This window comes from Nycticebus coucang, chromosome 5 (assembly GCF_027406575.1).
Source record: "Nycticebus coucang isolate mNycCou1 chromosome 5, mNycCou1.pri, whole genome shotgun sequence".
Taxonomy (NCBI): Eukaryota; Metazoa; Chordata; class Mammalia; order Primates; family Lorisidae; genus Nycticebus; species Nycticebus coucang.
In genome coordinates this window covers 48,775,651-48,796,839 of record NC_069784.1, presented here as the reverse complement: position 1 = coordinate 48,796,839, position 21,189 = coordinate 48,775,651, and the positions used below count along the sequence as shown (strand labels likewise).

General features: G+C 39.0%; 1 protein-coding gene across 1 annotated transcript in view; it reads left to right on the top strand.

Moving 5' to 3' along the window:
- Window positions 1-21,189, top strand: part of SPAG17 (sperm associated antigen 17) — a 300,150-nt gene that overhangs the window by 232,571 nt on the left and 46,390 nt on the right. Inside the window, exons 29-34 of the mRNA XM_053591252.1 lie at window positions 6,987-7,198; window positions 12,266-12,410; window positions 14,685-14,839; window positions 17,871-18,059; window positions 19,756-19,901; window positions 19,999-20,129. Of these exons, the coding sequence (XP_053447227.1) occupies window positions 6,987-7,198; window positions 12,266-12,410; window positions 14,685-14,839; window positions 17,871-18,059; window positions 19,756-19,901; window positions 19,999-20,129 (978 nt within the window). The remainder of the gene's footprint in view (window positions 1-6,986; window positions 7,199-12,265; window positions 12,411-14,684; window positions 14,840-17,870; window positions 18,060-19,755; window positions 19,902-19,998; window positions 20,130-21,189) is intronic.

Genomic DNA, 21,189 nt, shown 5'->3' with positions numbered 1-21,189 from the left:
CAGTAATAGATAATGAATATTTTCCTATGTCATTATATATTCCTACATAAGGTCGGCTGTAATATCTGCTCTTTTAGTGCTGTTTGAGCAGATCAATGAGGTCCAAATTCTGAGCAGACACCTCTGTCTGCTCCAGGTGTATGAGTGTATGAGCTCCAGGCTTATCCTCATATAGCAACTGACAAAGCGGAAAGACAAGAGGGCAAAGACGACAGCTTTCTTTCAAGTGTCTCTTTTTATTGGGGAGGAAAATGTTTCCCTTATTCCCCAGCAGACCTAATTATCTCATTGATTAGACCTAGCTGGTGACCAAGACCAGGAAAACAGTTATCTGGTATTTTTGGCATCTTTCACTACTCGTAGAGAAAAGAGAGGGTAGATGACAGAGAGCAATGAACAGTGGGTGTCATGATCTAAATGACCAGAACACTGTCCTGAGAGGTAGCTATGATTTCCCTACCACTGGCACAGTATGAAAACGTCTCCTTCCTCATACCCTCACCAATACGTTTTGTCATTCTTTTAATCTTGTTCAATTTGGTAAACAATGAGTGTATCTTATTATTATGTTAATTTGCATTTCTTTGCTTACTAGTGAAGTTAAATATTTGAAGATGTTTACTGAAGACAATTATATTTTATAATTTTCCATGATGCCTTTAGTTAGTTTACTGTTACGGTGGTTATCATTATCACATTAATTTGCAAGAGATCTTCATATATAAGGAATGTGGATTTGTGTATCAGGAACAATTCTGAATATTTTAAATATTAAATCAGCTAATCCTCTGTGAAGTTCATATTTTAATAATCTCCAATTTACGGATTAGGAAAATGACACACAGAGAAGTAACTTTCTTGAGGTCTTACAGCTAGCAAGTAGTAGAGGTGAGATTTGAGCCTCTACTCCCTAAATTATATTACTTCTCATGCCTTATAAATCTTTCTTAATTGTTCATTGGCCTTTAATGATCTGAAACCAATATGTAATTTTTATTTTTTCCAATTTCACACACCTCTCCATAGTTCCTGGTAATTTTCCACGGAGGCAAACTGAATTCTTTTTCTGCATACTCAAAATTTAGTAAAACAGATTTTCCTTTTTCTTACTGTATAGTCATTGCCCTCAGTAGAGTGCCATAGTGTCACAGCTCACAGCAACCTCAAACTCTTGGGCTTAAGTGATTTGCTTGCCTCAGCCTCCCAAGTAGCTGGGACTATAGGTGCCTACCAAAACACCCAGCTATTTTTTTGTTGCAGTTGTCACTGTTGTTTAGCTGGCCCTGAGCCAGGTTTGAACCCACCAGCCTCAATGTATGTGGCTGGTGCCTAACCACTGACCTACAGGCGCCAAGCAGTGTCCCAGATTCCTTCATAGCTCTTTCTTCTAAGGTGATACACTTTTTAAAAAATTAACAGACTATTTTTAGAGAAGTTTAGGTTTACATTAAAAATTGAGTGGAAAGTACAGAACGTTCCCCTACACCTTGTCTCTTCTGTAGAGAGTTCCCATATACTCCAACTATTCCCCACTCATGGTTTCCCCTATTATCAATATCTTGCTTTGCTGTGGGACACTTGTTACCATCAACAAACCAATCATGACACATTGTTATTAACTAAAGCCCATCGTTGTACAACTTAGTGTACATTATGTGAGTTTTAACAAATGTATAGTATCATGAATCTACACTATCTCATGTATCATACAGGGTAAGTTCACTACCCTAAAAATGCTTGTACTTCACCTATTCACCCTTCTCCTCCCTCATCCTGAACCACACACACCCTTCCCTCCCTGGACTTGTGGCACCACTGACCTCCTTACAGTCCCTGTGGCTCTGCCTTTCCCAGAACGTCGTGTAGTTAGAAGCATACAGTATGTGGCCTCTTTAGAACACTATCTTTCATTTAGTAACATACAGGGTGTCTGTAAAGTTCATTTAAATTGCACACAAAGTTTATGGGCACCCTGTACATTGAATATTCCCTCTTATCTTTTTGTGGCTTACTAGCCCATTTCTTTTTATCACAGAATAATTTCATCATGGAATAAAATTTCATAGATAATATTTCATCAGAATTTTGTCTTAACTTATCACACCATAAAGAAGTTCTTCTTACTGTGAGCTTCAGCCATTTTTCTTAAATAGTTCCTCAGATTGTTGCAATTCTTTGGACAATTTTCAAAATTCTGAAATAATTTATTTTGCTGTTTTTTTTTTCAATATCCTCATGGTTTTACTGGAGGAGCAGATTTTCTCTTGTTCTTACTTGCTGTTCCAGAAGTGCTTCTCATATTTTACAAGGAAGATTTAGTTATTTTTTATTATTTTTCAATTTTAAATATTATCTAATTTCCCTTATAACTTTTTCTTTGACCTTTAAATTGTTTAAACATGTTCCTAGATTTCAAACCTATGAAGGGTTTCTAGTTTGTGTTTATAATTGATTTTTTTGTAGTTTTTTTAATTTGTACAAAAATTTGTTGAAACATGGTTTATAGCCTTATATATGGTCAAGTTTTTTTTTAAGTACTGTACTTGAATGGAGCACATACCTTGTCTTTATTTGATACAGCATTCCTTTAATTTTTTTTTTTTTTTTGCAGTTTTTGGCCAGGGCTGAGTTTGAACCCACCACCTCCAGCATATGGGGCCAGCGCCCTACTCCGTTGAGCCACAGGCGCCACCCTCTTTAAATTTTTTACGTAACACTTGTTCAGTCACATTGTTCAAATCTCTATCAGAGCTCAGCAAACTTTTCCATGAAAGCAGCATAGTAAATATTTTAGACTCTGCTGGGCCTTATGGTCTCTACCACAACTGCTTACCTCTGCCTCAGAACACAAAAGTAGGCACAGACAATGCATAATTAAGACTAAATCTTTGTTGATTTTCAGTAAGTCTTTATGTACACTACAATCTGAATTTCTTATAATTTTCATATATCATAAAATATTAATCTTCTTTTGATTTTTTAAGCTATTTAGAAACTGTAGAGGAAGTATTACTTCACAGACTATGCAAAATAGCCAGCAGGCCTTATTTCCCACAGGCCAAAATTTGCCAATGCCTATTCTATATCCTTATAGATTTGTTTAATCTACCATTTTAGTTTACTCAGTAGAAGTATGTTCAAATTTCCTGAAAGGATAGAATAGTAACTTCATTGTTGCTCCTTATAATTTAAACTTTATTTCTTTATTTGTGAAATAAATTTGTTTTTTATAGTTATGTCAGATTTTTCTTCTTGTACTTCGAGGATATGATTTTAGATATAACCTTAGAATTATTATATCTTTATGGTAAATTTATCCTTTCAATATTATGCAATGACTTTTTATTCTAGGATTTCTTTTTTGCTCTAATGTCTATTTTGCTTTATGATTATAGCTATATAAGCCATTGTTTAATACTTTACCAGTATAACTTTTTTCCATACTTTCATTTCATTTTCTGTGGTTTATATTTAAATGTTTCTTATAAGCAACACATAAATGGATATTTTTTAAATTCTATTTGTAAATTTTTTGTCTTTAGACATTCTAGTCCATTTATTATATAACTGATATTTTCTAAAAATGTCTTTATTTTGTTCTTATTCTTGAAAGAATTTTACTGGGTTTAGAATTCTAGATTGATAGGTATTTTATCTCATACATTGAAAAATAATCCTTTGTGCTCTTCTAATTTCCAATGTTGCTGTTGAAAAGTTGGCATCAGTCTAATTGTTGTTATTCTGAAGATAATCTAAGTACCTTTAAAATACCCTCTGTGATTTTTTTATTACAATTTCAGTGTGATTTGACTGAATATGGATTTTTTTTTCTTTTTACTTATCCAAATGGTAATATATTGGGCTTCTTGAATTTGTAGATTACTATCTTTTATTGATTCTGGAAATTTCTCAATAATTACATCTTCAAATACTGTTTCTGAGCCACTTCTTTCTCCTCTTCTTCTGTAACTCCCGTGAAACATATCTTATGGATATTTTATCCTCTCTTTCATTGCTTATATTGCTTTGGCTCTCTGAGCTTCACTTTAAACAATTACTTTTGGTCTATCTTTCAGTTCTCTTTTAAACGGTGTCTTATCTCTTGTTAACCTGCATGTTATTTTTTAAATTTCATTATTACATTTTTTTATGTCTAACACTTCTCTTTGTTTTTTTAATTTGCCTTCTCTTTATTTAATTTTTTTGCCCTTTTTCACTTCTGGAATTATGCTGAGTATACATTTTGTATTCTGTGTCTTATAATCCCAATATCTAAAGTACAGTAGGTCTAATTCCACTTTTTCTTGTTTCTTCCGGCTCTCCCTTGATTGAAATGCTTTGGTGTGTTTTGTCTTTGGTACTTTATGGCTATGAGATGATTATTACTTTTTCTTATTACTTTGACTCTAAATTTCTGGGGCTGGTATAAAGGTACATTTCTTTAGAAAGTATTTTGGTTTCAGAAAGGATTTTAGCAGATGGTAGGGGAACCTCTAGTCTTAAATTGTGTCAAATTATTAATGGAATTTCTAGTGGTGCCACTCAAGCACTGTGAATTTCTGTTTCAAAGCTATAAAAGGATCTGCTCATGGTGATTCAACCTCAAGGTACTTTTTTGCCCTCTTTGTTCCGCACCAAGTTTAACACAGGAAACTTTTCTAACAATCTTAGGGTAGAGTAGGAAAAGGCATAATTTATTTTAGTCCATAATTCACCCTTTGTCAAAGCATGTAGCCCTTTGGGGTCACAGATTTTTGGAGGGCTCATAATACATATAGATAGATAGATAATACATATTACATATGTATACGTATTTATATATGTATATATGTATACACACATACATCTATATATGTGTGTGTGTATATATATATATATATATAATATATATATATGGAGAGAGAGAGAGAGAGAGAGAGAGACAGAAAGCTCAAACTCCTGGGTTCAATTGACCCTCCTACCCCAGCCTCCCAAGTAGCTGGGACTACAGGTGTCTACAACACCCAGCTAATTGTTCTATTTTTAGTAGGGATGGTGTCTAACTCTTGCTCAGGCTGGTCTTAAATTCCTGAGCTGATGCCTCAGCCTCTCAGAGTGCTAGGATTACAAGTGTGAGCTACTGTGCCAGGCTGAGAGAGCTCTCATATTAACTCCCTTTCCAGCTTGAGTAGGCTCTAGCTTTCATTTCTCCCTACATCCCACAATGCTGAGAAAACAAGTACTCTCTCACCCAATTTTAGTCCTTAGCTTAGTCCTTAGCTTGTGTGGACCTTGTGTATACTTTCCAGCTCATAGACACTTTCAAGAAGATTGATTGAAAGATGTTTCCATTTGGTGGTGCCTGTGGCTCAAGGAGTAGGGTGCTGGTCCCATATGCAGGAGGTGGGGGGTTCAAACCCAGCCCCGGCCAAAAACCAAAAAATAAAAATAAAAATAAATAAAAATTAAAAAAAAAGATGTTTCCATTAAGTTTAGTTATTTTCTGTGGAATTCTTGGTATCTAGTCTGTGATATTGTTGATTCTTTCCTCTTGCCTTTGGGCTGATCCTTGACCAGTTGTCTTTATTTTATTGACTGATACATGTAATAATGGAAGATAGCAGTTAGTATTTCAGAATCTGCATGTGATCCCTTCTTCCTCTTATTTTTCTGCCTTCCATACTCATCATCAGCTTTCTATGTGTAAATTTGTCTCCCAGTCTACATCTATACCAAAATTACACTTGTTTAACTTAATACAATCTCTGATCTCAAGTACTTTGAAACTTCCTAGCTGCTCTTCCTGATTTTATTAATATCAGTTGTGCATATTCTGGCCAAAAATATCTATCTCATCCTCTGACCATCTCACCATTCCTCTTAAAACTCTTTAATTACTAAATATCACCTATAAGAAAAAGTTCCAAGGCCTTTCACATACTGCAAATGCCACTCAGTTGAATTACTGTCTACTTCTCCAGGCTCTTCTCTCAACCAAAATATGCTTGAAATTTATTCTCTGGTCACATTGGCCTGCCAGTATTTGTCTGTACATTTCATTGTATTCCTCACCCTGTGCTATATCTTGTTGTCCTCCTATGCTGGTAAGCCCTTCCATAGCTCACTTCTTTCAAATAAATAAATAAACAAACAAACAAACAAATAAATAAGAAAAAAAGGACAAGAGACAGAGGGAGAGGGGGAAAAGGAAGAAAGTAGAAGAAAAGATAATTCCAAAAGTAATTTCTAGCATGTTTAGAAGATCATCTCTCTACCTATTCTGCAAGTGACACCATTTTCACTCTGCCAATATTTTACATGTGTACATAGGTAAAAATTAAATCTTAGACCAATGGAAAGGCTTAAATTGATGCATAATTCTCATTTGGTTCTTCTCATTAGTTGAGTCATCATTATTTAAGGTAAGATTCATGCCTTAATGCACATTTCATGGTTTGAATCTGGAAACTCAAAGTACTAGAGGTTATGCCTGCTGGCAAGGTTCCTTGAATCCAAGGTCAAAGAAAGATGTTTCCTATTATGACTGACAACATGACAAAATCAGGGAAATCAAGAATAAAAAGTCTAGTAAATGCTGGAGTCCAATCAGTCCAAAGAAAGAGTGTGAAGGTTTGACCTCTTTATGGGAGAAAAGGTAGTGTTTAAAAAGCAGAAAACCCAAAATCTGGGATATAAGGAGATAAAATCAAGACTTAGAAGAATGCAGAAATTGACCAGCTACAGCTTTCATGGCACAGCTGGTGAACTGTCTAGGTGTGGGCATGCCAGGGAAAGGTGGTGGGAATCCAGCCAAGGTCCAGGGGTAACAACTAAGATACACACAACCTGATTGTTTCCCTGTTAAGAAATAATGGATTAGATGAATAGCCTTAGACTGTCCACACCACGGTGTCTGAGGTAGTTTATTATCCCAAAACTTAATGAATGCTAGATATAACTGGTAGACTGATTATAATGTTGTATTTGATTTTATTTGAACTTCACAGGAAAAGGTCACAAAAATCAGTCAACAGGGTCACATAAGAGCGAAATTCATGAGCCTCCACCAGAGATAGTCCACACGCCTGTGGACATTCACATAGGCACCTGGTTCACAACTACACCTAAAGGAAATCGGCTTGGCACCAAAGGAGTAGAAAGAATAGCAGGCTTGGCCCCGTTTTTATCCTTTCAGGCCACAGATCCTGTCAATGGAACGGTATGGTAAACTGTTATGTATTGAAAATTTTTCTAAATCCTTGGAATTCTGAAGCAACATGTAGAAGGTGCCTGGCAAACAATAAATATCTAATGAATGTTTGTTGAGTAATGGATAGATGGATGGATGAATGAGTCTACCTCCCCCAAACTAAAAATATTATGTGGTATATTTGACCAACCTGGAATATCACAAAATACTTAATTTTTTTATGGGGAGGTGAGACAACTTGTTCAGAATGAACTGCTAATTTTTGAAATGAAAGGCAGGTCACTAGACCACTTTTAAGAGCTGAATCATTAAGAAATCATTAAAAAAAAAAAAGAAAGAAAGAAAGAAAGCATGTATCATCCTTAATGATACATCCAAGAAGGCCATGCGCTTCTGTATGTTGAATGTATCTGTCTGTGTGTCTTCTCTTCTGGAGTGGGAGGTTATGCCCTATTCCATCTACAGTCAGGAATAGAAATTTGTCCATGATCCTTGATGTTGAGGAACTTCTGGTATATTTAGGGAGGTAATACATGTTCATATCAAGTAACTCAAGAATTCAACACCACAGAGCAACTGTACAAAAGAATTTATTTTATAGCATAGCAATAAGTGACAAATTAGCGATACAAAAAAAAAATGGTTTTGTTTACGATATAAAACTAAAACTCCTGCATAGAACAATAGCACCTTCTATATGCCAGGCTTCTTAGATGGCTTTATAACCCAAATTTCATTCAGTCCTCACACCAGTGTACATCATCACACAGATGAGGAAATGGAGCCTCAGCAAGTTGAGTAATGTGGTCAGGAAAACACAGCCAGGGAGTGCTGGAGCCGGGATCAGAGCCTGTGGTTGGTGACTAAGTAGGCTTCTCCCTTTCTTCAGCTATTCCTCTAAAATCCTACATGGAGCTTTTAGGACCCTCTAAATCTAAACAAAAGGAAGGATTTCCTCATCTCTGGTTTCTGGACTTTCACCCCTATTTACAACCACATGCTGTTGGTAAAAAGAAAAAATGCCTGCCTGCCAGGGAGATGAGGTCTGTTATCCAACCAAATCTTTTCCTTGCGCCTTCAGCCTACTTCAGCAACAATTTCATAATCTCTTACTCGGTTTGCTAGTTGTCTTTTCTGTAAGACTTAAAAAGCATATCATCTAAGAAAGGTGAGCATTTTTCTTTATTTGTTGTTTATTATTTGTTTTAACTACTTCAAATAACTTCTTTTAATTCATCCCGTGAGGTTTATTGTTTGGCTTAATAGGAAAATTTGATTAACACTTTTTTAATTTCCCTTATTAATTCCTGCCTCCATTTAAAAAGCATGCACCACCATCTAAGAGCCTGGACTGAACTGTGAATTAAACACTAAAAGCCTAACAATGATAGCAATAATAATGATGATATTTACTGAGCATTCACTGTGTGCCAAGCCCTGTTCATTGCGCTTCCCACATACAAACTCATTCAGTTCTCACAGCCAACTATTGTTGCTTCCCTTTTATAGATGAGGTAACTAAGCTACAGAGAGGTTAATTAATTTGCCCAAGATCCCACAGTAAATGGTATGGTCAGGATGTGGACCCCAATTTGCATTCCAGACCCCACATGCTTACTAGTTATACCCACAGGGCCAAGAAACTGACATGACTGTATGAAACAAAATTGAAAATGGATGTGTTTTCTTTACAACCCCTGACATGAAGTATCACATTTTAAAGGAGTGAGCACAGCCCTTATGGTGAGGCAAATCTGGGTTTGAGCCTCAGCCACAGCTCCTCCTGGATACATGACTTTGAACAAGTTTCTAGTGATGGTTTCCTTACTCATAAACTGGAGATAATTAATGCCAGACCTGGTACCATTGTTGAGAAACATTCTTGTTACTATGTTATCACCACCACTAAGAATAACAACTATTATCTCACCCTGTGGTGACCAGTAGTGTTAGGAAATGTCTGAATAATTGTTTTTTGTTGTTGTTGTTTGCATTTTTGTTTGTTTGTTTTTGAGACCAAGTCTCATTCTGTCACCCCATGGCATCATAGTTCACAGCAACTTCAGACTCCTACGCTCCAGGAAGCCTCTTGCCTCAGCCTCCGAGTAGCTGGGACTACAGGTGCCCACGACAATGCCCAGCTAGTTTTTCTATTTTTAGTAGAGGTGGGGTCTCACTCTTGTTCAAACTCCTGAGCTCAAGTAATCCACCCATCTCGACCTCCTGTAGTACTTGGATTACAGGTGTGAGCCACCACTCCTGAGCCTGTCTGAATAATTCTAAATAATAATATGTAAATATCTTGGCTAGATAAAGAACTAGTATTAATAGTTCCTAACTTGATGATCAACAAAGTGGGGAACACTTTACCACGGCCTTCTCATTTAATCCTCAGGAACTACAAGAAGATACTAGTGTCGGTCCCATTTTGCAGACGAGCTGCACAGCTTGCCTAAGGCCCCCTGATACCTGTGGAGCCAGGATCTGAGCCCAGGCACCTGAACTCCAGAGCTCACACTCTCAACCACCACTTCAAACAGCAGTATTTCTCAGCGTGCATTCCTGGCAGAGACAATGATAACCTAAAATACAGGGTATCCCAAAGTCACCTCTAATATTTAAACAGAGGTACTTTTAGCTGCAATTTCCCATTTTCCTTAAGTATGGTGACTTTGGGAACACCCTGTAATGATCAGCCTACATTTCTCTGTTAAATAGTGGTTCCTTCCTGCCTTAAAGAGGTAAGAAGGTAATTATCCCCTGTTCACAGTAGCCCTAGACTATTTGAGTCAAAAAAATAGCTCACAAACCCATCCTCACATCCACACAGACTCTTTAGTGAAACATCCTGTTCCTATAAGGTAGTTTATCCAAGTTTAGAAAATGTCAGCTATTAACATATACACACAGTTGCAGGTTGGGCTCTGCAAGAAGCAAACGCTGAGGTGGAGGTTGGAGTGCAGCATCTTTATTAGGCACACAGGCTGGGAAAGGACGGGTGAGCAGCAGTCAGGAATGCGTGGGGAGCAGGGAGCTGAACTGCGGCGCCAACACTGCAAAGCCACAGTCAACCACTTGGGAGCTCAGGAGCAAGTCTGCCTGCACCATTGTCCCAAGTCTGGTAGAAGTTTTAAATTCTAATAAATTTAGATGCAGCTACTAGGGAAGGATGCAAGTGGCTTCACCTAAGCAACTTTCTGGAGCTGAGTCAGACACTAAAAGAGCTGAAAGCTGGGAGCTGGTGGCTAACTGTGCACCTCACAGCGGGAAGCAGGGCCTTTGCTGAAGGGGGAACTGGCTGTATTCCTCCGTGTGCATCACACAAAAACACATGCACACCGCTGGGATTTTAAAGCTTCACTAGCGCCTTTGTCTATTCATGTGGCTATAACAAAGTCCCTTAGCCTGGCTACAAACAGAGATGTATTTCTCCCAGCTCTGGAGGGTGGAAACCCCACGTCAGGGTGCCAGTGTGGTCCCGTCTGGGCAGCACCCTCTTCCAGGTTCCAGACTGCCAGGTTCTCATTTTGTCCTCACATGGAAAAGAGAATGTGAGAGCCCTTGGGAGGTCTTCTAAAAGGGTACTAATTCTATTCATGACCCCTTCCTTTATGACCTAATGACCTCCCAAAGGCCCCATCTCCCAACACCATCACCTTGGGGGTTAGGATTTCAACATAGAAATTTTGGAGAGACTCAAACATTCAGTTCATAGCAGCTTGTCAGTGACTTGGCTACAGTAGACAAGGGACTGACTGCCCTTTCAGGGTGAAGAAAGGACTTCTTTGCCAGGACTAGCTGAGTGCCTGTGTGATTCCTACTCTAATTCATATATTTAAAACTCCTTGGTAATGTTTTGGCCCCTTGGCACAATGGCTGAAATTCTTAACATGTCTTACAGCACTCCCCAACTTTGCCCCCCGCCTTCTAGCTCATCTCCCCCACCTTCTCCTCCCCGGGGTCCCTTGTGAAGCTTGTGCTTCACTCACGTTGCAACTCTGCACCAACACGCCAAGTTTGATCTCAGTATCAATTCCTCAGGCAGGAAGTCAGACAGGCCAGAACCTCACTAGAGACACCAGCGACCCCTCCAACGCCCCCTTGAGGAACTTCTTTAATAACTCTTCTCCTTCTGGTCTGTAACCCCCAGAGAATGGGAATTAAACTTGACTTTGGTCAGCACTGCACCTCTATCACCTGCCACTGTACACAACACACAGTCAGCACTGTGGACATTTGTGTTCATTTGGATTGCACTGGATTAGACCTGGCCACACTTCATCTTTCTGTCTTGGGTGATACAGCTGTCTTTCTTCTTGGGGCATCTATCTGTTTCTTACACTCATACTCTCCACCTGCGTGAAAGGCATTGCAGGTTAAAAATAACAGAACACAATAGACTTTCATCTACCAGTACATTTACTGAGCTTTAGGGAAGCACAGAAAACAGGAATACAGCATGATCAGCGCAGCAGCCTCAGCCAACTGAGGGGTGCAGCAGCAACCTGTGTGCACGGCTTGGTTGTGCCCCTCACGTAGGCATGTATGGCACAGGAGCACACGCGTCTGTGGATCAGCTTGACACAGAGAAGCTGAGCCCTCTGTCTCCCACCAATCCTCAAGTGCAGTTCTGAGAACATGATGCCTGATACTTGCAAGCCCCCTTGCAGCTCAGCTCATCCAGGTCAGCTGCAGAGCACACGCGTCAGCCACAACAACCCACATCCATCACAACTTAGTGTCCCGGTTTCCAGGCAAACAGGGCCTCTGGTCATGTACTGGGTCAACCAAGTCCACATGTTAACTCTTCATTCACAAATATGCCTTTATTTGTTGAATAACTTTAAGCAAATTTCTTCTCAAAGCCGAAATTTCTTCATGTATAAAATGAGGGTCCCACTGCCTGCCTGCCAGGGTTGTTGTAAAGGTTAGATCAGGCAGATGGGATAAAACTTTCACTTGTAAACCAGTAACCAGGATTTTGATGGTGCCCTCTTTGTGTTCAGTGGGTATAAAAATTAGCATTCCTTGGATTAACCCCTGCCCCACTGATTACCTCCGCCTTTGCACGTTCAGGTCATGACCACTCGAGAAGACAAAGTGGTTATTGTTGAAAAGACAGATGGCACTCGCATAGTGGACCACGCCGACGGCACCAGAATCACAACCTTTTATCAGGTTTATGAAGATCATATTATTCCCCCAAATGATCAAAAAACAAGTAAGTTTTATGCTTCAAGCAACTGATTGCTAAACACACACATGAGAAGAATAATTTTTTTTAGGAGAATAATTTTTTAATGAAGTCAGCCAACCACAGAACAGTCATGTAGCCCAAAGCAGGACCTGTTAAGAAACTTTTAATACTATTATCAGCAGCCTGCTGTTGAACTTATTTAATTTAATTTTTTAACTGATAAATAAAAGTTACATATGTTTATCATGATGAAGTTCTATGAAATGACTCAGTCAAGCTAAGCAGCATAAGCATTGCCTCACATACATTATTTTTACTGGGGAGAATGCTCGAAATCTATTCTCTTGGTGATTTTCAGAATACAATGTATAGTTATTTATTATAGTCACTATGTTGTGCAATAGATCTCTTGGATCTATCCCTCTTCCCTAATGGATATTTTTTGCCCTATGACCAGCATCTGCCCCCCACCCTCCACTGCCCTGGCAGCCCCTGGCAGCCACCATTCTACTCCCTACATCTATGAATTCAATGCTTTTAGGTCCCACATGAGTGGAGAGCAGTATTTGTCTTTGTGTGCTTGGCTTTTCTCAGTCACCATAATGTCTTAATCCATACTGTTGCAAATGACAGGCTCTCCTTCCTTTTCAAGGCTGAATAATACTGTGCTGCATATACGTGCCACGCTTTCTTTATCCATTCTTCCACTGAAGGACGCTTAGATTGAGTCCACATCTTGGCTATTGTTAATAATGCTGCACTGAGTGGGGAAATGCATTGGGACTTTTCGTTATGATCTTTGTCCCTAACAGAGATGAGCAGTTCTAGTTGGCTCCTGGATAGTAATAGTCTTTCTCATTTTTATCACAAAAAATTTATGGTCCTGAGTAGTGGTAACTAAAATCTAACAATCATGATTCATCTGTCCTGGATATTAGCTCCCAGACTTGTTTCCTTTGATCTTCAAGGCACCTAATTTGCACAAGTAGGTAAACTCAGGTTTTTCCTCCAGTCTGAGCGTGTCTCTCGCGATTAGAAAAGTGGCATAAGAGAAAAGGAAGATACAGCTTCTGACCCCCTCAAAGAATCTCAAAGCCAAGCACTCTTTCTAACCGAAATTCACACAATATTTTTAAAGGCAAATGATTCCCTGACTCCTTTTTCGTTCATGCCAAAGTTTTCTTTATTATACATATTTAAGGTATACCACATGATGCTTTAATATTCATATACATAATATGCATTGATTCCTAAAGTCAAGTAAATTAACAAGTCCATCACCTCACATAGTTCCTTAAGATCTACACTCACAGAAAATTTTCATTATATAACATTATAGACTGTAGTCTTCATGCTATATATTAGAACCCTAAACTTACTCATCTCACATAATTATAATTTTGTACCCTTCCACCTGCATCTCCCATCCCCCCCAAAATCATGTATATCATATTATGATGTACTACCTTTATTTTTGCTTATACAGAGAGAGATACACTCCTACACATTTGCACAAGAAGACAGGTAAAGGGATGCTATTTGTAATGCTGAGTATAATATTGAAATGTTGGAAAAACGTAGATGTCCACCAAGGGCAGAACAGAAAAGTAAAATATGGTATACCCCTACAAATAAATACTATATAATGGTTGAAAGGAAGCATGCACACATATAAATATATATCTAGACACACATATGTGTAAAGATGGCTAAGGTCTTGAAACATTGTTAAATGAAAAAAGCAGATATAAAATGGAATGATCAAATACCATAATTATATAACAACATAAAGTAATATGCAATTTATATAAATTTAAAGCACACAAATATTATATATTTTGCTTGATACATATATCCATAAAAATGGATTGCAAGAGGTAAATAAAAATAAGAAACTTCAACTTGATCTGTAATTTTTCCCTTACATACATATTAAAAATATTAAAACAAATATGGCAAAATAGTAACAAGCATAAATTTTGACTAGTAAATAAGTGAGTGGTTAAATAATGTTTTATGCTTTTCAATTTTTCAAATTGAAAAATAAAATGTTTTCAATTTTTCTACATAAAAAAATAGTGAGAACAAGACAGTACACTAAGAAAGAGTATTTTTCCTGGAAGAATTATTCTGAGTTGACAAGGAGAGCAGGCCGCAGTCCAACCCCGTGAGGATTCCTGCACGTGGCTGCTCCTTCCAGTGGGGAGTCCGTAGGTGGCAGCAGTGCAGTCAGGCGGCTGGGGTCTATTTCCCAATGTGTGCATCCTGTCAGATCTGTTTCCCTGTGTTCACTTGTAGCCAAAGGCCCTCGCACTGTCACCAGGCAGGTAAAGTGTATGCGGATAGAAAACATACACTATGCCACTGTCATCACCAACTGCGAGGACAGCAGCTGCTGTGCCACCTTGGGGGATGGAACATCTGTTATTGCAAAGCCACGGGGAACATACCAGGTAGGTGTAGGAGGAAAATACGAAATGTCAAAGGCAAGTGTCCACTAGGCTAAGAAAACTCACGCCTCTGGGTCAGTGAACATGGCTGCCACATACTCAGATTGCTTTCACTTTCTTTTCTTACCTGATCTTAGGATGTACTTCTCAAACTCTGGATTCATCTTCTTTTTATAGCCTATTCCAGAAAAAAAGAAAATTTCCCTGCTTGTTATACAAAGTTTTGTATCAAGTTTACAAATTTAAATGCTTCTGTTGAGGATCACTCAAGTGCAAGGCACAGATCGCTTGGGCGATCTGGCCTGTGCCACCTAGACCAGCTTCACCTCTTGCCACCCCAACCTTCACTCCTACTCTGTCCCTCCTATGTTCAGTCATCCCTCCTCTAATTAATGTCCCAGCAGGACAGAAGGGAGCACGTGGTCTGTGTGGCCCAGTAAGGCAGTTTTCCCAGCACAGCAAAGCTCTGTCCTTGGAAGTTAAAGGAAAGGATGATAAGCACTTCTCCCCCCTCTCTGCAACCACCCAGTGTCAGCCTGCAGTCCCTTTAATCACTTGGCTTCCCTTTCATTTGCTGGAGAAGGGACACAAGAGCCAAGATGTCACATATAATATCATCACATACTAAGAACTCAAAGCCAGAGGAAGAGTCAGGTATGGTGGCTCACACCTGTAACCCTAGCTAGCACTTTGGGAGTCTGAGGCAAGTGGATCACTTGAGCTCAGGAGTTCAAGGTCATCCTGAGAAAGAGCAAGATCCCATCTATACTAAAAATAGAAAATCTAGCTGGGCATTATGGCAGGCACCTATAGTCCCAGCTACATGGGAGGCTGAGGCAAGAGAATTGCTTGAGCCCAAGAGTTTGAGGTTGCTGTGAGATAATGCCATAGCACTCTACCCAGAGCTACAGAGTGAGACTGTCTCCAAAAAGAAAAGAAAAGCCAGAAGATGAAGAAAGATGTTTTAAAATTTTTCTTGTTCATTTTGGAGGACTTTGAAAAAATCATTTTAGGTAAAAGAATATTTGTAGATCCTAGTCACATACTGTTTGTCTAGGAAGAAAACATTACCCCAAAGGAGACTCAAGCCTGGGGAAGGACTGCTTGATAAGGAGGCAAACTGAATAATTAAGACATGATTTCTCCCGTGCCCTCATGTTTTATCTGCTCACGTTATTATCTCTCCTAACTGTCCTGTGCCTTCTTATTTCCATACACAGCCCTGTTAAAAATGACAAAGATCTCACAAACACTTATTACAGTGAAAGTTGCTGAAGCCAGTTTATTCCTCCCAGGCCTCCTGATAATGTTATCCTTCTCCCTCTTTACCCGGGATAGATTATTATGGAGCCAGGAAGGTGTGCTTTCAGTGAGAGGTGAAAGAAAGAATAGCTGCAAATTTTCATGTCCTTAGGTGATTAAGCAATGGCTTTCTAGATATGAAATGAAAATCTCAAGCTTTACCAAAATTAAAAAAAAAAGTTAGTGACTCAAAGGACACCACCAAGAAAGTGAAAAGATAAACTACAAAATAAAAGATCGTTTGCTAATCATATAGCTGATAGTGGTCTAACGTATAGGATATATTAAAAACTCCTGCTACTCAACAATAAAAAGACTAGTAACCCAATTTAGAAATTACCTAAAGATTTGAATTTCTCTGAAGATGATATACGTGTGGCAGATATACTCATGATTCTTCAGCATCATGAGTTGTTAGGAAGCTGCAGTTCTGACCACTCAGGTATCTCTGAGCGAGATACCTCTTCACACCCACTTTTTGACTGTGACCAAAAAGACAGAAAATTGCAAGTGTTGACAAGGTTGTGGAGAAACTGAAACCCTCCTACATGGCTGATGGGAACGTGTAATGGTACAGTCACTTTGGAAAACAGTTTGGCAGTTCCTCGAAAAGTAAACAACAGCGCTCATACAACCCAGGAATTACACTCTTGGATATGCAGGCAAGAAAAGTTAAAATATACATCCCCACAAACTCTCTCAAACAACATTAATAGCAACATTTTTAATAATAGCAAAACGTGAAGACTCAAAGGTATGTATCAATTCATGAGTGCATAAGAAAAATGTGGTGAAACCATACAATGGAATGTTATTTATCTATAAAAGCAAATGAAGTAGTCATACACACTACAACACGAATGAATCTCAAAAACATCGTGCTAACTGGAAGAAGCCAGACACAGAGGCCAGATGTTATGTGCTTCCACATGAAACGTCCAGAGTAGGTAACTATAGAGACAGCAGGTCAGTGTTTGCCAAGGCCCAGGGGCAGGGGTGGAACAGAACCACAGTTCATGGGATCAGAAATTCTTTGGGGGGCGGGGGGGCGGGCAATGAAAATGTTCTGGAATCAGTGATAATGGTTACGCAAGTTACTTCACATACTAAAAACTACTGGATGTACACTTTTAAAGGATGGATTTATGATGTGTGAATTGTATTTCACAAAAGAGTCTATCTGCACCAGGAACCATTACATAAATGCTATTCCTTAAGGAGGGTGTCAGCCACCAGAAGAGTGAGGACAAATAAAGCTTCTAAGAGCCTTTGTCTCACAGCTTTTTCCCTTTTGGAGATGATTTTTCTCCAAGAACACAAAGGAACCCAAACATTTTTAACAGGGCTGCATATGGAAATAAGAAGGCATAGGACAGGTACATAGGAGAGATAATAATGTGGGCAAATAAAACATGAGGGCATGGGAGAAATCATGTCTTTTTTTTTTACAGTTTTTGGCGGGGGCTAGGTTTGAATCCGCCACCTCTGGCGTATGGGGCCGGCACCCTACTCCTTTGAGCCACAGGCAGCGCCCAAAAATCATGTCTTAATTATTCACTTTGCCTCCTTATCAAGCAGTCCTCCCTCAACCTTGAGTCTTCTTTGGGGTAATGTTTTCTTCCTAGAAAAACAGCATGTGACTAGGATCTGCGAATATTCTTTTACCTAAAATGATTTTTCCAAGTCCTCCAAAAAAAAATTTTAAATGTCTTTCTTTCTGTTACCTTTTCAGGTGTTACCTCCAAACACAGGCTGTCTTTACATTGACCGAGACTGTTCCGCTATATACTGCCATGAATCAAGCAGTGAGATATACCACCCTTTCCAGAAGCGTGAGCTGCTAAGAGCCAGCAAGTACATCATGAAGCACACTTCAGAGGTTGTCTGCGAGGTTCTGGACCCCGAGGGAAACACTTTTCAGGTAAAGCCTGTGGCTATGCTTTTGAGAGATTTCACACTACACAGCTTCCAAGTAGATTCTGACCTCAGTTGCCTTGGGATTGGTTATACACTTACTGCCAATACCGTGGCCAAGCAGTAATGCATGTCAATAGTTTTTCTTGGATTCTAAAGGGAAACTTCCATAGGGATGGCAAGCCCAACCAATAGCATAGTAGAAATGTTAAAGCCAAATGTTAAAGCCAATAATTAGAAAGAAAGCAGCATCAGCAAACATCTACCAGTAATGCTAATAGTGCGAGAATGGGCTGGCCCAGGTTCAAGTAGAGCAAATGCAAGGCCGCAGGCAAGGTTGTTGAGCAGGCAGAGCCCATGGTGGTAACACCCAGTAGAGTAGAAGATGGGAGGCTGCAAGTCCGGGGAGGCGTTGTTCTCTGGGAGCTGCTCTACCTTCTGCCTCTGCCTCTCAACACTGCCACTGCCCCCTTACCTGCAGGCCAGGCATCAGCTAACCACGGCCACTTATTTATAGATGGTCTATGAGCTAAAAATGGTTTTGTACATATTTTTAAACAATTTTAAAACAAAACAAAAGGATTTCAGTTAAAATCTTTTTTGAACTCGCAAAAAGAATATTTTAGGACACGTCAAAATCCTAGGAAATTCACATTTCAGTGCTGTCACACAAAGTCTTTTTGGAACACAGCCATACTCCTTTGCGTGCATATCGCCTATGGCTTCTTTGGGGCATCAACAGCAGAGTTGAGTAGCTGCAACAGAGAATATACAGCTGCAAACTCAAAAATATTTACTGTTTAGCCCTTGACAAAAAAAGATTTGCCAATCTAGGCTCTAGGCAATTACCTTTTTTTTTTTTTCCTCTTTCACCGAACAGTGGAATTCTGTCCTTTGGCTAGTGAGTATGGAGTTATTTTTTAGATTTGCAGTCATACCACAGAACTCCTGACTTGTTTTGGTATGCAGACAAGCCCTGATCCAGCTTATTTTCTCTTTGCTAAGTAACTGAGACTTCACAGCATGAATTCAAGCTGACAAATTTCAACTTGCAACAAATTGAAGTAGAAATTTAGCTGAAATCCCTGTAGAGTGAAATGTCTGGGTTTTCCAGGCCCAGCATTTTTACAGGCATTGATACTTCTCCTGGGCATTGTCTTCAGTGGTTTTTCAGCCTGAGCCACTCTCCTTCCTGGAGAGACCCCGGCCATATTTGGACAGTGGTAAAAGGATAAAGCATTTTTTCTAATATTGATACTGTATCTGTTTCCCTGAGTATTCTATCCACGAATCTTATGTCTGTGCTTAGAATCCTAGAGTATAAGTCTCTTCCACGGATGATGCTTTCACTATTTCAATACAACTATCACATGAGTACCTATCCCGCCGTGTTTAAATTCCCAATTCCTCGAACTAATCCTCATAGTGTAAGGTTTTGAGTTTCATACCCACATTTTATTCCAAGTGTGTTCCAGTTTATTTTCCCATTTTAGGTGTGGTTTATAAGTAGACCTGTCCTGGTTTTTACTTTTATTTATGCAATCTATACCTAGTGAACAATACCTTCCAAATAAACATCTCTGGTTTTCAGAGTGTGCCAAAAGATCACCTGCTTTCTCAAATTGGATCAGAAGAAGTGTAAGCATTCGAGGTTTTGTTTGTTTTGTTTTTCCTCTTAGTTTATTATATACTTTGTTCCTTAGGTCATGGCTGATGGTAGTTCATCAACAATATTACCTGAAAAAAAAATAGAAGATGATTTAAATGTAAATACTAAGGGCTATGACAGTTTATCATCTATTTACCTTCAAAAGAATCATCAGCAAATCTATGGTGAACATGTCCCCAGGTAAAATGATAATAATACCATGACTTTTACTTTAAATTGTGAGTTCAAAAAGGATTTTAACTGAATATCTCAACTGGATTTTTATTTCTTCAAATAGGTTTTTCATTATCTATGCTGATGGATCAGGAGTGGAACTTCTTCGAGACAGTGACATAGAAGAGTATCTGTCTTTGGCATACGGAGAATCAACTACGCTTGTTCTTCAAGAGCCGATGCAGGAGCAGCCAGGCAAGAACCCAAGCTGTCTGGAATGCGTGGTGTCCCTGCCCCAACTCTCGTCCTCCTTACTGTCCAATCCACCCTGTGTTATCTTCTCAACTTTGTCCACTTCACTCTTATTTCTACTCTACTTTCCACCTAGTCATGACCTATGTACACAGCTACCTAAATTTTTGTGCTTGTCCAGATATATCTGGGCATTAACTTATATAGACTGTATATCTCTCTCCTACCTATAAGCAGATTTTTTTTTTTTTTTTTTTTTTTTTTTTTTTTTTGTAGAGACAGAGTCTCACTGTACTGCCCTCGGTAGAGTGCCGTGGCGTCACACGGCTCACAGCAACCTCTAACTTGGGCTTACGCGATTCTCTTGCCTCAGCCTCCCGAGCAGCTGGGACTACAGGCGCCCGCCACAACGCCCGGCTATTTTTTTTTTTTTGTTGTTGCAGTTTGGCCGGGGCTGGGTTTGAACCCGCCACCCTCGGCATATGGGGCCGGCGCCCTACTCACTGAGCCACAGGCGCCGCCCCTATAAGCAGATTTTTATCTGTGTTTAGGTATGTGCCAAGATTCTCATTTATGAGTTCATTTCATTTTAGTAGGAAAAAAAGAACAGTGCGATATCTCTTGTGAGTTCATTTTTGTCATTTTGAAGATGTTGCCTTGATGAGATTGAATATAATAAGCAAGTACATTTGATGTGTAAGTTATAATGCCAACCTGAAATCTATGATAAGTTATATAAGCTATATTCATTGAGCATTTATGGCATTTTCAATTTCAAAGAAATTAGTACATGGCTATAGATGAGAGATACATATTACATCAAGTAAGAGTCATCAATATATATAATACATGTATTTCAATATAGATAAGCACCTACATGTCATCTATGTGCAAAGCCTATGTGTCCCTAGGTTTATGTACTTTTTTAATCTTTTCTCTGTTTGGAGGGTGTATTTTGTGGCATTTATGAACATGCCCGTATCTCTGTGCCCTTCTATCTGTTCGTGTATCCCTGCATGTGTGCATGATGTCAATATACCTTGATCTTTGTGAATATATAGAT